The sequence below is a fragment of the Anomaloglossus baeobatrachus genome, chromosome 3, assembly GCF_048569485.1.
Source record: "Anomaloglossus baeobatrachus isolate aAnoBae1 chromosome 3, aAnoBae1.hap1, whole genome shotgun sequence".
In the NCBI taxonomy this organism is placed as follows: Eukaryota; Metazoa; Chordata; class Amphibia; order Anura; family Aromobatidae; genus Anomaloglossus; species Anomaloglossus baeobatrachus.
In genome coordinates, this window is record NC_134355.1 from 239,147,999 (window position 1) to 239,167,691 (window position 19,693).

Below are 19,693 nucleotides of genomic sequence, written 5' to 3' on the forward strand. Positions count from 1 at the left end.
AGTTTATGGAACTGAAAAGTGGGGAAAAAAATAAAAAGCACAAAAACTTGTATGTTTAAAAAACAAAAACAATAAATAAACTAGAGTCACAATTCATCAAGGCTGGTCTTGGTGTTGGAGTCATGCGTGTTAATGAATCAGGAGCATCTGACAAGTTGTGTGCACCTCACCACAGGTCTTTATCCAGTGACTGGAAGAAGATTTCTGGCATTCGATATTTCACAGATAATCATGAATTAGACGCCCTATGCCATGCCCTCCCATTTCAGCTGCATCCATTTAGGCGCAACAGGGAGAAACTGGGGTGAAAAGGCCAAAAAGCGCACAACTTTTGCACAACTTCCAGTTACACAAAGCTTGAATCTTTTTTCACTGTAAAAGCTTTGCTAATTCAGGGACTATGAGATAGGACCGGAATACGTTTCAGCTTGTACTGAGCAGTGTGAGATCTCAGCAAGAGAGGAGCTCTGAATGGGTGGAGGCTGCAGTTTACACTTTCAAACTGACTAGAGTGCTATTCTGACATGGAGTTTTTGAAGTAAGTCTGCCAGCCTCATCAGGTTTTAAGAGATCGAAGAATGATTGCACTTTGTATTGTAAAATCTGGTGACAGATTCTCTTGACATTTAGGCAAATCAATCCATCAATGGGATTTTAGAAACCGACAAAATTGTATCTTGGGCTTTCAAGCTATTCAGCCCATTTCTCTATGAAGTGACATGGTGCATCACAATCAGTCTAGAAGGATCAGCGGTTGAAGATTACCTCACATGATGTCAAAGCTATTCAACAGGCACAGTGGCATACAGTTAACCCTAGAAGGCGCAACCATACAAATCTACAATAGAAAACAAGTAGAAACCAAGGAAAAAATTGTGAAAACATACCCTGCTGTAACTAAATAAAAGCATAGTGCATATAAACATAGGGTACTTAGTAAACACTGTTTTTGATCAAAAAAAGCATAAAGGCTTATTTTAGACCCATGGTAAGGTTTTAATATTAGAGAGTGTAGGTACTATCCCAACTGGGTACAGCTTGACGTTTGGTAGGATAGCTTTATGCTTGTTTTGATCAAAAACAGTGTTTACTAAGTACCCTATGTTTATATGCACTATGCTTTTATTTAGTTACAGCAGGGTATGTTTTCACAATTTTTCCCTTGGTTTCTCTTTGTCTCATGGCCAGTGTGAACATGGTCTCACAAGTTCCATGTATACCATCTCATACTCCGGCTCACTTTTTTGTTTTTATGTAGTTTTTTTTGTATTCAGTACAAACAGGGAGTGGCCCCCTTCTCAGCGAGCTGGACATTTCATTCTGTGAATCCCCCTGACTGTGTGTGTCCTGTTGGGACCCGGTCGCTCTCAGCCCTTAGCCACATTGAGGCCTATTTTAGACCCATGGTAAGGTTTTAATATTAGAGAGTGTAGGTACTATCCCAACTGGGTACACCTTGGCGTTGGTGGGATAGCTTTATGCTTTTTTTGATCAAAAACAGTGTTTACTAAGTACCCTATGTTTATATGCACTATGCTTTTATTTCGTTACAGCAGGGTATGTTTTCACAATTTTTCCCTTGGTTTCTCTTTGTCTCATGGCCAGTGTGAACATGGTCTCACAAGTTCCATGTATACCATCTCATACTCCGGCTCACTTTTTTGTTTTTAAATAGAAAACAAGTAACCTAGTAGGCCTGCGAGGTCCCATGTATGCGTTCTAGGGTTAATAGAGGCAGGCCACGCCACTGCTATGGGGCCCCTGACCTGAAGGGGGCCCGGCCCCAGCTGCCTGCTGTGTGTGCACTTTCACTTTCAGATTTCCTAGCACGGGCGGTCTGCCCCGGGGAGGTCACCAAGTAGCTGATTAAGGCAGCTGGGGGCCCGCACTGTTCGTATAGATGCACACTGGCTGCAACACAGATATGCAGACACTGCACATGGCGCGGCCTCTGCTAAAGAGGAAGGAGTCCACGGGCAGCGTTTTCTTCCACAGCTATGAGAGATGCCAGGAGGAGAACAGCCAATCAGGAGAGGGGGCGGAGCTTGTTCAGTATAGCACGGGAGATCGAAAGATGAAAAAAAAGGGCAGGAGAAGCAAAGAAGGAGCAGAGAGCTTAATGAGCAGAGACCACAGAAAACAGAGCAACAAGGCAGGAGCAGCAGAATCATCACAGTAAACAGAGCAGAGCACACAAAGAAGTGGAGAGTAGAAGAATCAGAAAGAAAAAGCAGAGGACAGGATCTGAACACAGGCAAGAGAACCCACAGGAAGTGCAGCAGAGAGGTCGGAGCCACTAACATCTCTCACAGCACAGGAGCAGGTGAGTATTATAATGTACAAATGTCTGCTTGTAATACTACAGAAAAAAACTGCCCTTTCCTGTACTGTGACATCCCTGTGTATATTATCCCTGTACTGTAACATCCGTGTGTATTATCCCTGTACTATGACATCCCTGGGTGTATTATACCCCTGTACTGTGACATCCCTGTGTATTACCCCTGTACTGTGACATCACTGTGTGTATTATACCCCTGTACTGTGACATCCCTGTGTGTATTATACCCCTGTACTGGGACATCCCTGTGTGTATTATACCCCTGTACTGGGACATCCCTGTGTGTATTATACCCCTGTACTGGGACATCCCTGTGTGTATTATACCCCTGTACTGGGACATCCCTGTGTGCATTATACCCCTGTACTGGGACATCACTGTGTGTATTACCCTTGTACTGTGACATCACTGTGTATATTATCCCTGTACTATGACATCCCTGGGTGTATTATACCCCTGTACTGTCACATCACTGTGTGTATTATCCCTGGGTGTATTATACCCCTGTACTGTGACATCACTGTGTATTATCCCTGTACTGTGACATCACTGTGTATTATCCCTGTACTGTGACATCACTGTGTATTATCCCTGTACTGTGACATCACTGTGTATTATCCCTGTACTGTGACATCACTGTGTATTATCCCTGTACTGTGACATCACTGTGTATTATCCCTGTACTGTGACATCACTGTGTATTATGCCTGTACTGTGACATCACTGTGTGTATTATGCCCGTACTGTAATACCGCTGTGTATTATCCCTGCATTGTGCAAAATTTTAATATAGCTCCTAAGGCTATAAAAAGAGGGTCATAATCATTACCATTATATGGGGGAGACATGTGAAAATTTATATTGTATGCGGTGAGGGGCACGAAGGTTGATATCGCTACTTTAGGCCAAGTTCACACACTGCAGATTTTGGGGGGGGATTTGCGGTTTGATCCCACTCGTCTTGGTGCATTGGGCTTTGCTCAGTAACAGGATGGTGGTTATATTCAGACTAGGTGTTGATAAAATTTGGTCATGGTGTGGCGGCATTATTTTGCAATGTATAGTAGTATTATTGGTTTTGATATGGTGGGTGTGTTCAGTATCACTATAAAGTATCTGATATTTGGTAATTGTCTGACTAGTTTGTTGATGCATAAAATGAAATGTAGATATTTATAGATTTGTATAATTGAATCATTTTTATGGCGGCAGTAAATATATCCTTTATTACTGTGTAACACTTTGATAGAACTATTTTTTATTACTGTTTACTCTGGAGTTATTTGGTTTGCGGGCCCTGCGGTGCCCAGCGAGCGTCGGGCCCTGCGGTGCCCAGCGAGCGTCGGGCCCTGCGGTGCCCAGCGAGCGTCGGGCCCTGCGGTGCCCAGCGAGCGTCGGGCCCTGCGGTGCCCAGCGAGCGTCGGGCACTGTTACTTTGGCTGCTGCTGGTTTGTACTTTAAGAGGTTCTTGAAGGTATTTCAGGGTTGTTCTATTCACATCAATAGTACAATGCTGTAATACTGCTATATAGTCGGCCGATAGATGGATCTCCAGATGTGATAATGGCCTGTCCTAAGGATAAGACCTGAAATTGTAAAGGTTGGAACATGCACTTGAAATGCAGTGGACTTCTCTGAAATGAAATTTATTTTTACTCCGAAATCTGTATCTAAATTCACAATTTAATATTTTTTCTAATATACTATTTCCTGGAGTTAGAGAAGTGAGGGAGGGATAGGGAATTTCTAACTTTTTTTTAAATTTCCTCTGATGTCGCTTCGTTTGAAAATCCCAGTGCATGCTTGATGGCTCAAACGAGTCATGATCAGGGGACAGAGGCTGCAGTGACTGTTGTAGCCTCTGCCCCCTCTCTGACATTGTCATCAGTAACGTCCATTTCAGGGGCTGGGCTCGTCCCTGCTCTATTGAGTATACGCAGTCTGTCAGTTACCACAGAAGCTCAGCAGAATTTTGGAACTGTGCAGAATGTTTCTCAGTGCACAATGGCAGTCCACTCCCTCGCCAGCTCTGATTACAAGTGACAAGCTGGCAGCAGACCGCACTGTCAGTAAAGAACGAGCAAGCAGAGACCAGCGCCATTCCCACAAGTGACATCACTTCTGAACAGAGGCGGCGAAGGAGTTCACTTTCATTGTGCACGGAGAAGAATAGTGCACAGTGACAAGATTCTACTGAGCATCTGTTGGAAATGACAGCTGGTGCATGCAAAGTAAAACACGGATTAGCCCAGCCCCTGAAATGGAGGTCACTGATGATGCTTTGATTCAGCAAGAGGGCAGAGGCTGCAGATTGACCAGAGTCACGGTGGCTTAGTGGTTAGCACTGCAGCCTTGCAGCACTGGGGTCCTGGGTTCGAAACCCACCAAGGACAACATCTGCAAGGAGTTTGTATGTTCTCCCCGTGTTTGCGTGGGTTTCCTCCGGGTACTCCGGTTTCCTCCCACTCTCCAAAGACATACAGATAGGGAATTTAGATTGTGAGCCCCAATGGGGACAGCGTTCCTGATGTATGTGAAGCGCTGCGGAATATGTTAGCGCTATATAAAAATAAAGATTTGTTTTTTGTTTTGTTTGTCTCTGCCCATTATTGACGTTTGAAAATCCCCAATTCACCCTGGGATACTCAAACAAAAAGTGTCAGAGAGGAAGTAGTAAAACAATAAAGCAGAGTAGTGAGGGAAGTTTTCATTAACGTATACTAGAAAAAAGATTGGATAATAACAGAGTTAGGCTGCTTTCACACATCCGGTTTGAGCTCTGCGGCTCAATCCGGCTGTGCAAACTATGCAACGGATGCGGTGAACACACCGCATCCTTTGCATAAGTTTTTCCTTTGCGGCCAGTCCGGTTTTTGCCGCTTGTGGCATGCTACTGAGCATGCGCAGTGGCAAAAACCGCATGCGGCGGCCGGATGCGGTTATTGCCGCATCGCGCCGCATCCGGCCGCCATAGGCATGCATTGAAAAATGCGCCGCATCGGCCGAATGCGGCGCGATGCGGGTTTTTTTGCCGCACAAAAAAACGTGCCAGGCAACGTTCCATCCGGCCGCCGCATCGGCTAAATCTGCCGCATGCGGCAAAAACCGGATGGAACGCAAGGCCTTGCGGCACAATGCGGCACTAATTAAAGTCTATGCAGAAAAAACGCAACCGGCAGCAAAAAAAAACGGTTGCGATTTTCCTGCAAAGTGCCGGATTGTGCCGCATTGCAGAAACCGGAGGTGTGAAAGCAGCCTTAGAAGTAAATTTTAATTTTGGACCACCTCTTTAATGAATCAGAGCCAATAAGTATAGGTCACTTATCAGGGGCCACTGCTTGCCCCCAGGCAAAAATTCGCCAGCCAGCCCCCGATTCCCAGCCAGGCTGTGTCAGACTGTCAGCATCGGCAGCTCAGCGCCAAGGCGTTGTGTGCACTGCTGTGTCCCAGAAGCTGCTCCTGCTCTGTTGCTCCTCTCTCTGGCTCAACTTACATGTGCCCCTGGCTGACGTAGCTTTACAGCCAGAGAGAGGAGCTTTGGAGGCAGGCGGGCGGCAGCAGACATTGGTGGTTGTACTGCTCATAGGCAGCTCAGCACGGTGTCTGCACCCGGCAGAGACTCAAACGGGCGCATCGCACACAGTCACAAAACAGGAGCACAGCACTGCCTAGACTGGTCCTCTGCAGACGGAACAAGGCCCGGTAATAGTCTACTTACTGGACTGGTAAATGTATAGCCTTGCTAGAATAAAGAAGATTAATTCATAATGTGAATATACGTCCCCCCCACTAACTTGTATGTCCCCTCCAGACGTGTGCTGTTTATGTTAATATTTTAGTCTTTTTTTATCGCATGGGGAGGCCCCATTCAGACTTTTGCTATGGGGCCCCATGATTTTCATGTACGCCCCTGCACAGGCATGCTTTATTTTCAGTTCAAGGAAAGCGTTGTGCACTTGGAACCACAATTACAGTCAAGTGTGTATGTCATATAGTGATGAGTGATCACTACCATGCTTGGGTGCTCGACAACGACCAGTCAGATGCTCAGGCAGACGTGATTTGTGTACAGAGTATAATGGAAGTCAATGGGAAACAAGTATTTTTCAGGAAGATCATCTGGAAAAATGCTTCAGATCCCAATGACTTCCATTACACTCCGTACACGGTATGAGATCGTCCGACTGCTCGTTTAGAGTACGGAGCACCCGAGCATGGTAGAGATCACTCATCGCTAGTGACATACTGTATCTTTAAGAGCCTAAACTATGATCCAATCATGAAATTGCGGTGGTCTCTGAGAACAACTGCTCTGGTAGTACATGGCAATTACAAGGAAATTCTGCTTATGAGGGGCCAACAAGATCTCCGAAACATTATTTATAGCCTTTTAAGTTTACACTGGAATATATATTTTTACTTTCAGCTACAGACTTACAAAAAATGTCAATTTTTTCGAATTGTGCTATTGCATTTAAATTTAAAGATGAAATTGAACAACAGAAACCTATTTCATGCTTGGGAAGTTCTATCCTAAATCTATTTTAGGGAAGCTTTAAATGGACACATTATTGCAAGGATGCAATTCTGTCGCCTTTCCTGAAATATTATTTGTCAATGTCAAGAGTCGGCAGTAACCTTTAGTTGCTAGGTTCAGTGGCTGCCATGTCCCAACGCTGTTTACTTCAAAAATTGCCATTTGGCTTACAAAGACAAGAGCATACTATTAAAATCTGTGTACTGCAGTATAATTATAAGGTCATCTACACATATCCTCAATACAACAAAAAGAATTCCAACACATAAGCATTAGAATGATTAGAACCCCACAGAACTGACAATAATAGGGCCACGGCCCGTTACAGTGTCCGATAGCATACGCAAAAAAAATGAGCGTGCCACTCTATATTGTTCAGGTCTTTGTTGGAACCACTGGTGCTAATGCGAGCCTAGCCTTAAGGCCCCTTTACACACTGCAACATCGCTAGCGATATTGCTGTAACGTCACCGATTTTGTGACGTAATAGCGACCTCCCCAGCGACATTGCAGTGTGTGACACGCATCAGCGACCTGGCCCCTGCTGTGATGTCGCTGATCGCTACAAGTCGTTCAGCACCATTTTTTGGTCCTTTGTTTCCCGCTGCACAGCATGCATCGGTGTGTTTGACACCGTTACAACATCAAATAGCTGCTGTGTGACATGTCCCCAACGACCAGCAAGGTCGTTCTGCAGGTCCGTATCGCTGCTGCATCGTTGGCCAGATCTGCCTGTTTGACAGCTCACCAGTGACTTTCCAGCGATCCTGGCCAGGTCTGGATCGCTGGTGGGATACCTAGAAAGTCTCAGTGGGTAAAGGGGCCTTTAGGCTATGTGCGCACGTGTGCGTAATTCATGCAGTTACGCTGCGCTTTGTAGCGCAGCGTAACTGCATGCGTCCTGCGTCCCCTGCACAATCTATGGAGATTGTGCAGGGGCCGTGCGCACGTGGCATATTAGAACGCAGCGATTTGGCTGCTGCCCGAATCGCTGCGTTCTAAGAAGTGACATGTCACTTCTTCCGTGCGCTTTGCCGGCAGCCCCTGCTCTGTCTATGGCAGGAGCTGCAGGAAGAGCGCACGGTCTCGCCGGCACCATGCGCTTCAGAACGGAGCTTTTCAGCTGCGCTCTGAAGCGCACCTTTTAGGTGCAGTGCAGAGCGCACACGTGCGCACATAGCCTTAGAGTACAGGATTAAATGGATACTCCAATCATTAACGGATTGCATGTTATCAGAAAGCGCTTGAAAGACTCTGAACTGCCCCCATAGAATGCACTTCTGGACAGAACAAAGTACAGAATTATGGCCTTGTGCACACACTGTTTTATTGCGTTTTTAGTGCAGTTGTCACAAATCTTCATGTTTAGCTAGCCTCATACCAAAGTGAGTAACAATCCTTAAGTGTTGCACACAGGTTGCTTATTTTTCCTTGCAGATTTTATGTAATAAATAATCTGCAGCATGTCAATTCTTTCATTGTTCTTTGCTGTTTTTCCACCCCAAATGCATAAAAAAAAAAGCATGAAAATTAAACGCATCAAAAACACAAAAAAAATGCATAAAAAAACCACACAAAAAAAAAAAAAAAGTGCTGTATTTAGCCAGGAGATGCAGATTTGGTGCAGAAATTTCTACACCAAGTACTTCGCATCTGCACATAGCCAGAAGCTACCTCTGACAATCCTATATAGAAGGAGCAGCGCAGTGGCCACCAATTCATTTCTTGGAGCCATTTTAGAGCCCCATTCTTGAGATCTGCAAGTTATCACCTATCATTTGGAGAGATAACCTTAGGCAGCTGATTTGTCACCAGACATACCCTGCGATTATGTTTAGTCACAGACCAGCAGCTCCGGACTTTATACACTGAAGCACAAGCTAACACGGATTGCAGCCCCAAACTGGGCGACCATTGCACTTAAAGTTTATAGTCTAAAAGTAGCACCCATTTATGGAATAGAGCACACTGGCTTGGCTGTATCCAGCACTCCCACAGGGGTGAATGGAGTGAGCGCCCCATACATTTCCACCAAGGCAAGGCCCTAAGCCGGACATGATAGGTGCTGGTCCCAGCAGTGGCACTTACATTATCAGAAATGTATGACATATCCTGCAGATATTCCAGAAATGGCCAAGACGAGAAGGCCACCTTTACGGCCATTGGGTATTACAGACAAGTCTTTCTGGTGTTAACCTGAGCTGGAGACCCTGCAGAGTCACAGATGTGATTCAGAATCACACTAGCACAATGACATCGCATCGCAAAACCAGTATTTCAGCTGCCCCAATAAGAAAATCAGACAAATTAAAGCCTATACTTACGTCTGGATATTCTTTTACAGGCACATAAAGTTTTTCTTGTAACTGTACAATAGGTCCGATACCGTCAGGCAATTCTGCACTTCGCCTATCAGGGTTGCCACTGCCATTTAATGTGTCATTGTACATGTCTTTCCGTACCCTGCTGATCTCTGCAAGGAAACAAAAAACACAATCAATAGCCGCAAACCACAAATATTACACTTTTGATTTCAAATAAGGTTTAGTTGTAATTTTTTTTATAGTACAGTTATTTCTTTTAGGCACGAAAACTTGGAATAAAATAGCCGGCTCGGACATTAGCCAGTTACGTATGCCACTCAGTTACATATAGCTTTCTTTTTCTGCAAATATGCTTTTCTAGTCTGTCTCCAAATGACAAATGTGAGTGCACCCCGAGTAGAGCCCATACTCAGGGTCTGCATGGAGTCTAACAAGAAGGCCTGTGACTTTATTAAAGTGATGGATGGCGGCTAAAACAGAAATGCTTAAGAGAAAAAAAACAGCAGCCACGTAACGTGCTTTTAATTTGAAAGGTCATTCTGATAAAAATACAGCCGAAAATATATCAAGTATGTCAAATAAATTGAAAGGGCAACAACATAATGGACCTGAGAGACCAGAGAAAAATGCTGCCCCAAGCAAGTAAGCAAAACTGGCTCCCAGGGTAGAAGCCGGCGTATTCTGCACTAGACGCTAGTTGGTTTTACATAATCAGCTGCTTGATTTTAAAAATGATAACCAAATCCCTAGCAATGCCGGAGATTACCCTGGATTAGGGGTTTGTACTCACTTGCTATTGTAACAGCCTTTACATTATTATGCTTCCTCTGTGGCCATAAGGTTATATTCAGCCTACATAGGCGGAATTTAAAAAGATTACAGTACCCTTGGCAAAATCCGCATCAATTTCACATCGCTTGGAAAAAGTTCAGCCTACAATAGGACAAATACACAGTGCAGCAGATACAATATTCCAGCAAGCGTTTCAGTAGAGGAAAGAAAAAAACAACCCAAACACCGCACGCTACAGTAAGTGAAGAAAGAGTATGTCGCTATATTGCTTTACACACATACTAATTATATATACACACATATACACACAAATATATATATATATATATATATATATATATATATAAATATATATATACACACACACACACACACACACAAATATATCTATATTTTATGAATATACACATGGCATTCACACATTCATGTGAAACTCACTTCTATAACATATGGCTTACATAGAACGTCTGCATATCATGTATGTGTGTATGTTTAGAACATTTGTGCATGAGAAAGGTGTATACAGTTCAAAGGTTTAGGGTCACTAAGATATTTCCTTATTTTTTAAAGAAAAGCACATTTTTTTTTAATTAGGCTAACATTAAATTAAACAGAAATACGCTCTATACATTGTTAATGTGGTAAATGACTATTCTAGCTGCAAACGCCTGTTTTTTAATGCAATATCTACATAGGTGTATAGAGGCTCATTTCCAACAACCACCACTCCAGTGTTTTAATGGTACATTGTGTTTGCTATCTGTGTTAGAAGGCTAATGGATGTTTAGAAATCCCTTGAAAACCCTTGTGCAAGTATGTTAGCACAGCTGAGAACAGTTTTGCTGATTAGAGAAGCTATAAAACCGACCTTCCTTTGAGCTAGTTGAGAATTACATTTGTTGGTTCCATTAAACTCTCAAAATGGCCAGAAAAAGAACTTGCATGTGAAACTCAACAATCTATTCTTGTGCTTAGAAAATAAGATATTCCATGCGAGAAATTGCCCAGAAATTGAAGATTTCCTATAACAGTGTGTACTACTCCCTTCAGAGGAGAGCACAAACAGGCCCTAACCAGAGTAGAAAGAGAAGTGGGAGGCCCCGCTGCACAACTGAGCTACAAGACAAGTACCTTAGAGTCTCTAGTTTGAGAAATTGACGCCTCACGGGTCCTCAACTGACAGCTTCATTAACAGTACCCGCAAAACGCCAGTGTCAATGTCTACAGTGAAGAGGCAACTCCGAGATGCAAGCCTTCAAGGCAAAGAGGCAAAGAAAAAGCCAAATCTGAGATTGGCTAATAAAAAGGAAAAAAGATTAATATAGGCAAAAGAACACAGACATTGGACAGATGAAAATTGGAAAAAAGTATTATGGACAGACGAATAGAAGTTTGTGGTGTTTGGATCACACACAAGAACATTTGTGAGACACAGAATAACTGAAGAGATGCTGGAACAGTGCCTAACGCCATCTGTCAAGCATGGTGGAGGTAATGTGATGGTCTGGGGTTGCTTTGGTGCTAGAAAAGTGAGAGATTTGTACAAGGTAAAAGGGATTTTCAATAAGGAAGGCTATCACTCCATTTTGCAACACCATACCCTGTAGACAGAGCTTGATTGGAGCCAATTTTACCCTACAACAACCCATCAAGCCAATCCAACTTGTGGGAGGAGGGAGTGGGAAGCATGGGGTGAAATATCTCTAGATTACCGCAGCAAATTAAAGGGAACCTGTCAGCAGAAATTTTGCCCTAAACCTAAAAGTTTCCCCTTCTGCAGCTCCTGGGCTGCATTCTAGCAAGGTTCCTATATAGTTATTCTGCCCCCTTTTAGATCAAAATAGTTTATGAAGTGGTACCTGTCAGTTTGAAAATCTTGTTAATGGTACACGGGGGCGGTCTGTCTTGTCCGTTACTGTCCCTCCTGCTGCATTAGGCCGTCCCCCAACGGTCATTTACATACCTCAGGACGCCGCCCAGTGCGTCCGATGTCTCGCGCATGCGCCGTGTCACTGTAGCGGGACTGTGCACAGTGGGACCGCTGGTGACGCTGCGCAGGCATGAGATTATGGGCGGTGCTGTGATTTTCATCAGCAAGCTCCCGCCCATAATCTCGTGCCCGCGCTTTCCCCTCTGCCTCCACCGTCCTGCGCATTCCCTGGCCAGATGACCAGATGATCGGTGGTGTCCTGCTCCGCTCCTCCCATCTATTTCCTGCTCCAGGGCTAGATGGGAAAGAGGTGATGTTGGGTCATCTGGCCAGGGCATGCGCAGAACGGTGGAGGCAGAGGGGAAAGCGCGGGCATGAGATAATGGGCGGGAGCTTGCTGATGAAAATCACAGCGCCACCCATAATCTCGTGCCTGCACAACGTCATGTGACCAGAAGGGGCGGGGCCTCAGCCACCAAAGCTGGATACCAGGTCATATGATCTGCTCCAGTGCAATTGTCACTCAAGAAGCTGCTCATTTTACAAACTTCACTTTCTTGGATTTCAAAACCTACACATCTGAGTTTAACACTAATGGTATGTAGATAAGCAGCCTGATAGCGCTAGTATAGCACTGGCTTTAGCCTATATACAAAAATCCTGGTGGTTGCTTCCCTTTAAATATTTCATTCCACATGTGTGAATTCATAGATTTGATGCCTTCAATGTGAATCTACAATTTACAGAGTCATGAAAATAAAGAAAACTCTTTGAATGAGAAGGTGTGTCCAAACCTTTGGTCCGTACTATACTGTACTGTACTGTACTGTACACACACACACACGGCAAAAATTGAGACCACTCATTTTTAGTTTCAGATTTTTCTCTTTATATTTTTTGATTAAAATGTAAAATTGTGCTTTTATTCTATAAACTACTGACCATGTCTCCGAATTTCCAAAAAATACATTTTGTATTTGTTTTCTGAAAATGAGAAATGGTCAAAATAAAAAAATGCATTGCTTTCAGACCTCCAATAATGCAAAGAAAATAAGTTCAAAAATCAATATTTTGTGGAATAACCCTGATTTTTAATCACAGCTTTCATGCATCTTGGTATGCTTTCCACTAGTCTTTCACACTTCTTTTGGGTGAAATTATGCCACTCCTGGTGCAAAAATGTAAGCAGTTCTTCTTTGTTTGATGGCTTGTGACTATCCATCTTCCTCTTGATTACATTCCAGAGGTTTTCAATGGGTTCAGGTCTGGAGATTGGGCTGGCCATGACAGTGACCTACAAAAGGAATGACAAATGGCAGCTGGGGTGAAGTGCATGGCAAGAACAGCTCATCTCAGGCTCCTAGAGGCAGGGCTCAAGTCATGTAAAGCTATAAAAAAGCCCTTCATCAATGAGAAGCAAAAGGAAAGCCAGGCTGAAGTTTGCCAAAGACCATATGGATTGGACAATAGAGGACTGGAGTAAGGTAGTCTTTTCTGATGAGCCTTATTTTCAGCTTTGCCCAACACTTGGTCGTCTAATGGTTAGACAGAGACCTAGAGAGGAGTACAAGCCACAGTGTCTTTCACCCACTGTGAAATTTGGTGGTGATCTGGGAATGCTTCAGCAAGGCTAGAATTGCACAGATTAAACTTTGCGAAGGACGTATGACTCAAGCCGCATACAAGGTTATCCTTGAAAAACAGTTGCTTCCTTCTGCTCAGGCAATGTTCCCCAACTCTGAGGACTGTTTTTTTCCAGCAGGACAATGCGCCATACCACACAGCTAGGTCAATGTGTGGATGAAGGACCACCACATAAAAACCCTGTCATGGCCAGCCCAATCTCCAGACCTAAACCCCATTGAAAACCTCTGGAATGTAATCAAGAGAAAGATAGTTACAAGCCATCAAAGAACTGCTTACATTTTTGCACCAGGAGTGACATTAGGTCACCCAAAAACAGTGTGACAGACTGGTGGAAAGCATGGCAATATGCATGAAAGCTGTAATTAAAAATCATTGTTAGTCCACAAAATATTGATTTCTGAACTCTTCCTGAGGTAAAACATTAGTATTGTGTTTTCTAAATGATTATTAACTTGTTTTCTTTTCATTATTTGAGGTCTGAAAGCACTATTTTTTTGTTATTTTAATCATTTCATATTTTCAGAAAATACAAAGTGTATTTGCTTGGAAATTCGGAGACATGTTGTCAGTAGTTTATAGAATAAAAGAACAATTTACATTTTACTCAAAAATGTATCTCTAAAGAGAAAAATCAGAGAAACTGACAATTTGGAAGTGGTCTCTTGATTTTTGCCAGAGCGCTCTCTCTCTCTATATATATATATATATATATATATATATATATATATATATATATATATATATATATATATATATATATATATATATATATATATATATATATATATATATATATACATAACTCTAACAAACACACACACACACACACACTTTTTCATGTATCTTCATTAGCTCCATGAAAGATTGGTACATCACTAATGTCAAGTGAGTTTAAGCATGTCAGCTGAAGGGAAAGCGAGGCCCGCAGTGGTTCCAGTCCAGAAGTGGTGGGGCTGATGAAAGCCTTGCAGCAGGACTAGGGAGGTAAGACTTCTCCAGGCCTGCAGGCTTTCCACACAAAAGAAAATGATTGAATTCTGAAATTGAGAGAGCTGACAAATCAGCAAAAGCACTGTCCATTAATCACTAGCGTGACAGTTTAATCATCCTAAGTACTTTTATAAATAGTGCTCACAGGAGAAAACCAGATTTTATTTTAACCCCTTATGAAGAGCGTCTGCTAACCAACTGTTGAAAAATTAGCTGTATGTCATACACCTCAGCCCTGCACAGACACATATGAGCAACGGCGTGCAGCCTTTCAGTTATCTCTACCCAGTCATATTTTATTCTTAAACCCTGTACGGTGCGGCTGAGTGACTCAGGGCTGCCGGATGAACGACACTGGCCAGGAGACCATTCTCCTTTGGAAAATAACTACACATAGTTTTCCCAATCAGACCCAATAATCTCCAAACATGCCCTGTGCCAATGTGCAAGAGACAGAAAAAAAATTGTTTTACTAAACTTTCTATAAATGAACAAGGAAAGCCTTAATGAGTGCATGGTGATATTCGGCTGGACGCAGACACTGGTTCTGTGACAACCTCATAAATCAGATCTCGGAAGACGATACCTCAGCCATTAGGGTATACTCACACTAGATGGAAATATTGTGGCCAGCAGTTTTCTTAAATTTGGAAAGGATCTGTTTGCTTACTAGATCATTTTCAAATCGAAGTAAACAGATGACTATTTTACGGATCTGTCTTCCATAGATGTCAATATTAAGAAAAAAAAAACAGATCCAGTTGAATTTTTTTTTTCTTAGTTGTACAAAAAAGTTGTGTGCAATTGCTGCTGGATCCGCCTAACAGGTGATTACTGGACATGTGAACGAAGCCTTGATAGGTCACGCAGATCAATGCATAGTCTCGATAGTAAGTCTATACCCCACTCACACTGTACGAACCCCATACACCGCACTGGGTGCACACGCGTAGTGGCTGCACGTCACACAGAAATTTTCAGCAATTGATAGGGGGTCTCAGGATCTGAACCCCCACTTAGCAGCTCTTCCAATGTAATCTAGTAAAGAATCTTGGGAAATAATTACTACCGTTTAAGTAAGGTTCTAAATAGTCATTGATAAAAATCTGCTGCTGAAGAGTGTTTATAAGCCAGAATTCACACATTCATTTTTCTGATCTGCGTGCTGTCCCCTAGAGTATAATGGAAGCATCCACATATACATTTTAGGATTGTGTGCCTGTTCTGCTAAATTCTATTCTCAAACATTTTTGTGGATTAGACCAGGTGTTTCAAGTCTGTAGAAATCTGTCAAAACCAGAAGCTATCTGTTTATTTTCTTTTAAGTGATATATTGCAAAGTGCACACTGATAAAACATTTTAAGCGGTTTTTAAAAATGGAGGTCAAAAAGGGGAGAAAAAAAAACAGACAAAACTAAAAATGACGGAAAAACTGAAGACAAAATTCAAGAAAAAACATCCACTTTTGATAGGTGTAAAGATGAAAATGGATGTGTAAGGCTGTGTACACAGCATGTTCTTATTGCGTTTTCTGACTTTTTAGTGCAGTTTTGTCACAAAGCTGCAAGCAAACCCTTATGCCAGCAAAGTCATTATTATATAGGTCAATGAGGATCCTGAAGTTGTGTGTGCGTGGCTTCTTTTTCCCATTGCAGAAGTGGTGCAGAAATAAATTTGCAGCATGTGTATTCTTTCAGCATTTTTCCATCCCAGAATGCGTGTCAAAAAACATGTCTTTTCTGCTAAGGCTACTTTCACACATCAGTTTTCTGCATTCAGGCACAATCCTTTTTTTTCCTGATGCAAAGGATCCGGCAAAAACGGATGCAAACTGTATCCACCGGATCCGGTTTTTAACGGATCCGTTATGCCGGATGCGTACAAAACCGGATCCGGTGGATACGGTTTGCATCCGTTTTTGCATCCGGTTTGTCCTTTTTTTTGAAGGATCAGCTTTTTTAATTAATTTGGTGCATGCGCAGTTAACAAAAACGGATCCGGTAGCCGCATCCATTTTTTACCGCATTGCGCCGGATCCGGCGTCCATAGGCTTTCATTGTAAAACATGCCGTATCGCGCCGGATCCGGCGCGATGCGGTTTTTTTGCCGGACAAAAAAACGTTGCAAGATACGTTGCCTCCGGCCGCCGCTTTGATAAATTTTGCCGCATCCGGAAAAAACCGGATGCAACGCAAAGCCATCAGGTACAATCCGGTTACAATGCAAGTCTATGGGGATAAAAAGGATGCGGTACCGGATCAGATTTACCCGTTTTTTTCCGGATTGTACCTGATGGCAAAAACCTGATGTGTGAAAGTAGCCTAAGAGATGCAGATTTGGTGGTGAAATTTCTGTAACTAAATACTCACCGTGTGCACATAGCCTTAAGGCCCTGTCACACACAGATAAATCTGCGGTTGCAATGAAATTGTGGACAATCAGTGCCAGGTTTGTGGCTGTGTACAAATGGAACAATATGTCCATGATTTCACTGCAACCACAGATCTGCCAAAGATTTATCTCTGTGTGTGACGGGGCCTTTACCTGGAACAGATCCGTCACAGCGCCTAGTTCAGAATTCTCCCTTACACCCGGCCTCCACACATGCAGGTGACACATCTGTGCGCTCTCCATTTCTTTCTCGGACAGCACACTGTCCCATAGGGTTTCCCTGAGCCATACACATATCCATATATGAACAGATCCATAGCCATTCTGTTTCTTATGGATGATAATCCCACAGCAGCAGATTATTTCTCTGCCCACTTCTCACAACGTTTACACATACCCAAACTGGACATTTGTGTGACCACTAAAGCATAGACGTCACAGTAATAGCCCATAGAGTCTAGAATCCATTGGCAGTGTGAACACTACTCTAAAACGAGTAATGGAAAGCCTGCAGGAGAGAGATTTGGGGAGAGATGAAAAAATAATGGAAATAGGGGGTTGGTATAGAATACGAGATGAGGCAAATCCAGTCCGGAGCAGAGGGAAAGTGGTGCATCTGACCACAAACAACATTTTGCAATAATCGTTCATAACACAGATGTTTCATTCCCAAACAGATGGCTGGAACGGATTCTGGGAATACTTGTATCTCAGCATGACACAGAGGGAGAAAAATTCCCAGAAATACACGCAGTCACAAATCTACAGAATCACTCTTAGGCTATGTGTCCACGGGAGACTGTAGCTGCGGATTTTTCTGCATCAAAATCCGCACCTTTCCCGCAAAATCCGCACCTTTTCAAAAGGTGCGGATTTGCCGCGGAATTGATGCGGATTTTTTTTTTTCTTCCCAATTTTAAAGCCAAAATCCGGATGAAAATCCGCAACAATAATTGACATGTTGCAGATTTTTCCGGAGCAATAATCCGCACGAAATCCGCTGCGGAAAAATCCGCAGCGTGTGCACAGCATTTCCAAAATGCCATAGAAATGGCGGGGAAGTGCCTGAGCTGCAGATTTTCGGGAAATCCGCGGCTTTTCCGTGAGAAATCCGCGGCAAAATCCGCGCATTTTCCGCAGCGTGGGCACATAGCCTTATAATGCTTTCACTGATTAAAAAATAGAATCCAGCATTACATTTTGGGACCGATTTACCCCTTCTAATTCACAGTATTAATGTAATGTAGTGCAAGTCACATAGGACCCAATTCATCAAGGTGATATTGCCAAAATTTTGACAAATCTCATTGAAAAATGTCACAAAATTGTTATTGTAACTCAAAGTTATGGAAAAATGTAGCACCTTGTGTCATTTTATGCCACTCCTGGCCAGCTTCCACAGCTTTTAGAAAAGTGGGTAAACCAGAGCGGACCTAGGGCACCAGCCTATTGCATTATAATGTACACCATTAGTGTCAAATTATGGCAGACACACTGTATATTGAAGCCCCTGACTGGAGTAACATTTCTGGCAGTGGTGCATAACAGCTCAGTAAGATGAGCTCGCCTCTTAAAAGGGAATCTAAGCAGGTTTTTGCCATGTATGCTACAGGGGTTAACCCCGATTTCAGCGATACCGCTCATCACACTGTATGCTGTTTACATGCCCTCTGTTTTAGTAAATTATCATTGCTGGACTAGTCCAGCACACACCCAGCTATGACTAGGAGTTCATAGACTTTGTACATAGAGAGCCTGGTGTGGGCGGGGGGCAGATTTCTCAGCTCTGCTGCATTGCTAAATCTAAAATCTCTGTCAGAGCCGCTGCACCCAGTAAACTGTTACATCCTTGCATTCAGGGTCGCTTTCCCTACATCTTGCTGTTCTCAGATGAGGTAGGAAAAACCTGCTGATTCCCTTTAATGAATTTAGCGCGTCTTACCACAGTGCACACACAGTTATCAAGACTTTTTGATATAACTTTTTGTATCTTTTCCAGAAAAAAAAAAAAAAAAAAAAACTGCCACCACATGTCACCTGTGAGGCTATGTGCTCATGTAGCAGAGTATTTTTTTTTTTTTTTTTTGTGCAGAAAAAAAAAAAAAAAAAAAAAAAAGCATGCTTTGAAAGGAGGAAAAAAAAAAAAAAAGGATTAAAGCTATACATAAATTCCTCGCGACTGCAGGGTTACTTCCGGGGTCGACATTTATCTTTAAATATTCACTGCTTACCCCGCCCACCGGCATATCTGATTGGCTGCAGTGAGACCCCGCCCCAAGCCAGTCTGTTAATTTGTTGGAGTCACAGGCGCTGTCTCGGGGTCTAAATCATGGTATAAAGTAAATAAACAAACAATTGGCATAGGGTCCCCTTCTATGAATACCAGCACGCATAAAGCCGGCTACGGGCTGCAGCCGCCAGCCGTGTGCTTATCTTGGCTGTGTATCAAAATAAGAGTAACCACAGGTGACACTTTTTTTTTTAATTCGCTAAATAATTGAAAAAGAAAAAAAAAAAAAAAAAAAAAAAACAGCATGTGGTCCCCCCCTAATTGTGATAGCCAGCCATGATAAAGCCCGACAGCTGGGGGCTGGTATTCTCAGCCTGGGGAGTCCTATGGTTATTAGGCTACCCAAAGGCTAAGAATAGCAACCTGCAGCCACCTGGGATTGTCACATCCATTATTCCCGGTTGCCCTGATGCAGTGGCAAATCGGCTAATATAAAAGGTTAATAACAGC

The 19,693-nt window shown here is 43.0% G+C and overlaps 1 protein-coding gene across 6 annotated transcripts in view; it reads right to left on the reverse strand.

Moving 5' to 3' along the window:
• Positions 1-19,693, reverse strand: part of QKI (QKI, KH domain containing RNA binding) — a 292,754-nt gene that overhangs the window by 215,571 nt on the left and 57,490 nt on the right. For all 6 annotated transcript variants that reach the window (XM_075339776.1, XM_075339775.1, XM_075339777.1 and 3 more), the window contains exon 2: positions 9,203-9,351. In XM_075339776.1, coding sequence (XP_075195891.1) covers positions 9,203-9,351 — 149 coding nt within the window. The remainder of the gene's footprint in view (positions 1-9,202; positions 9,352-19,693) is intronic.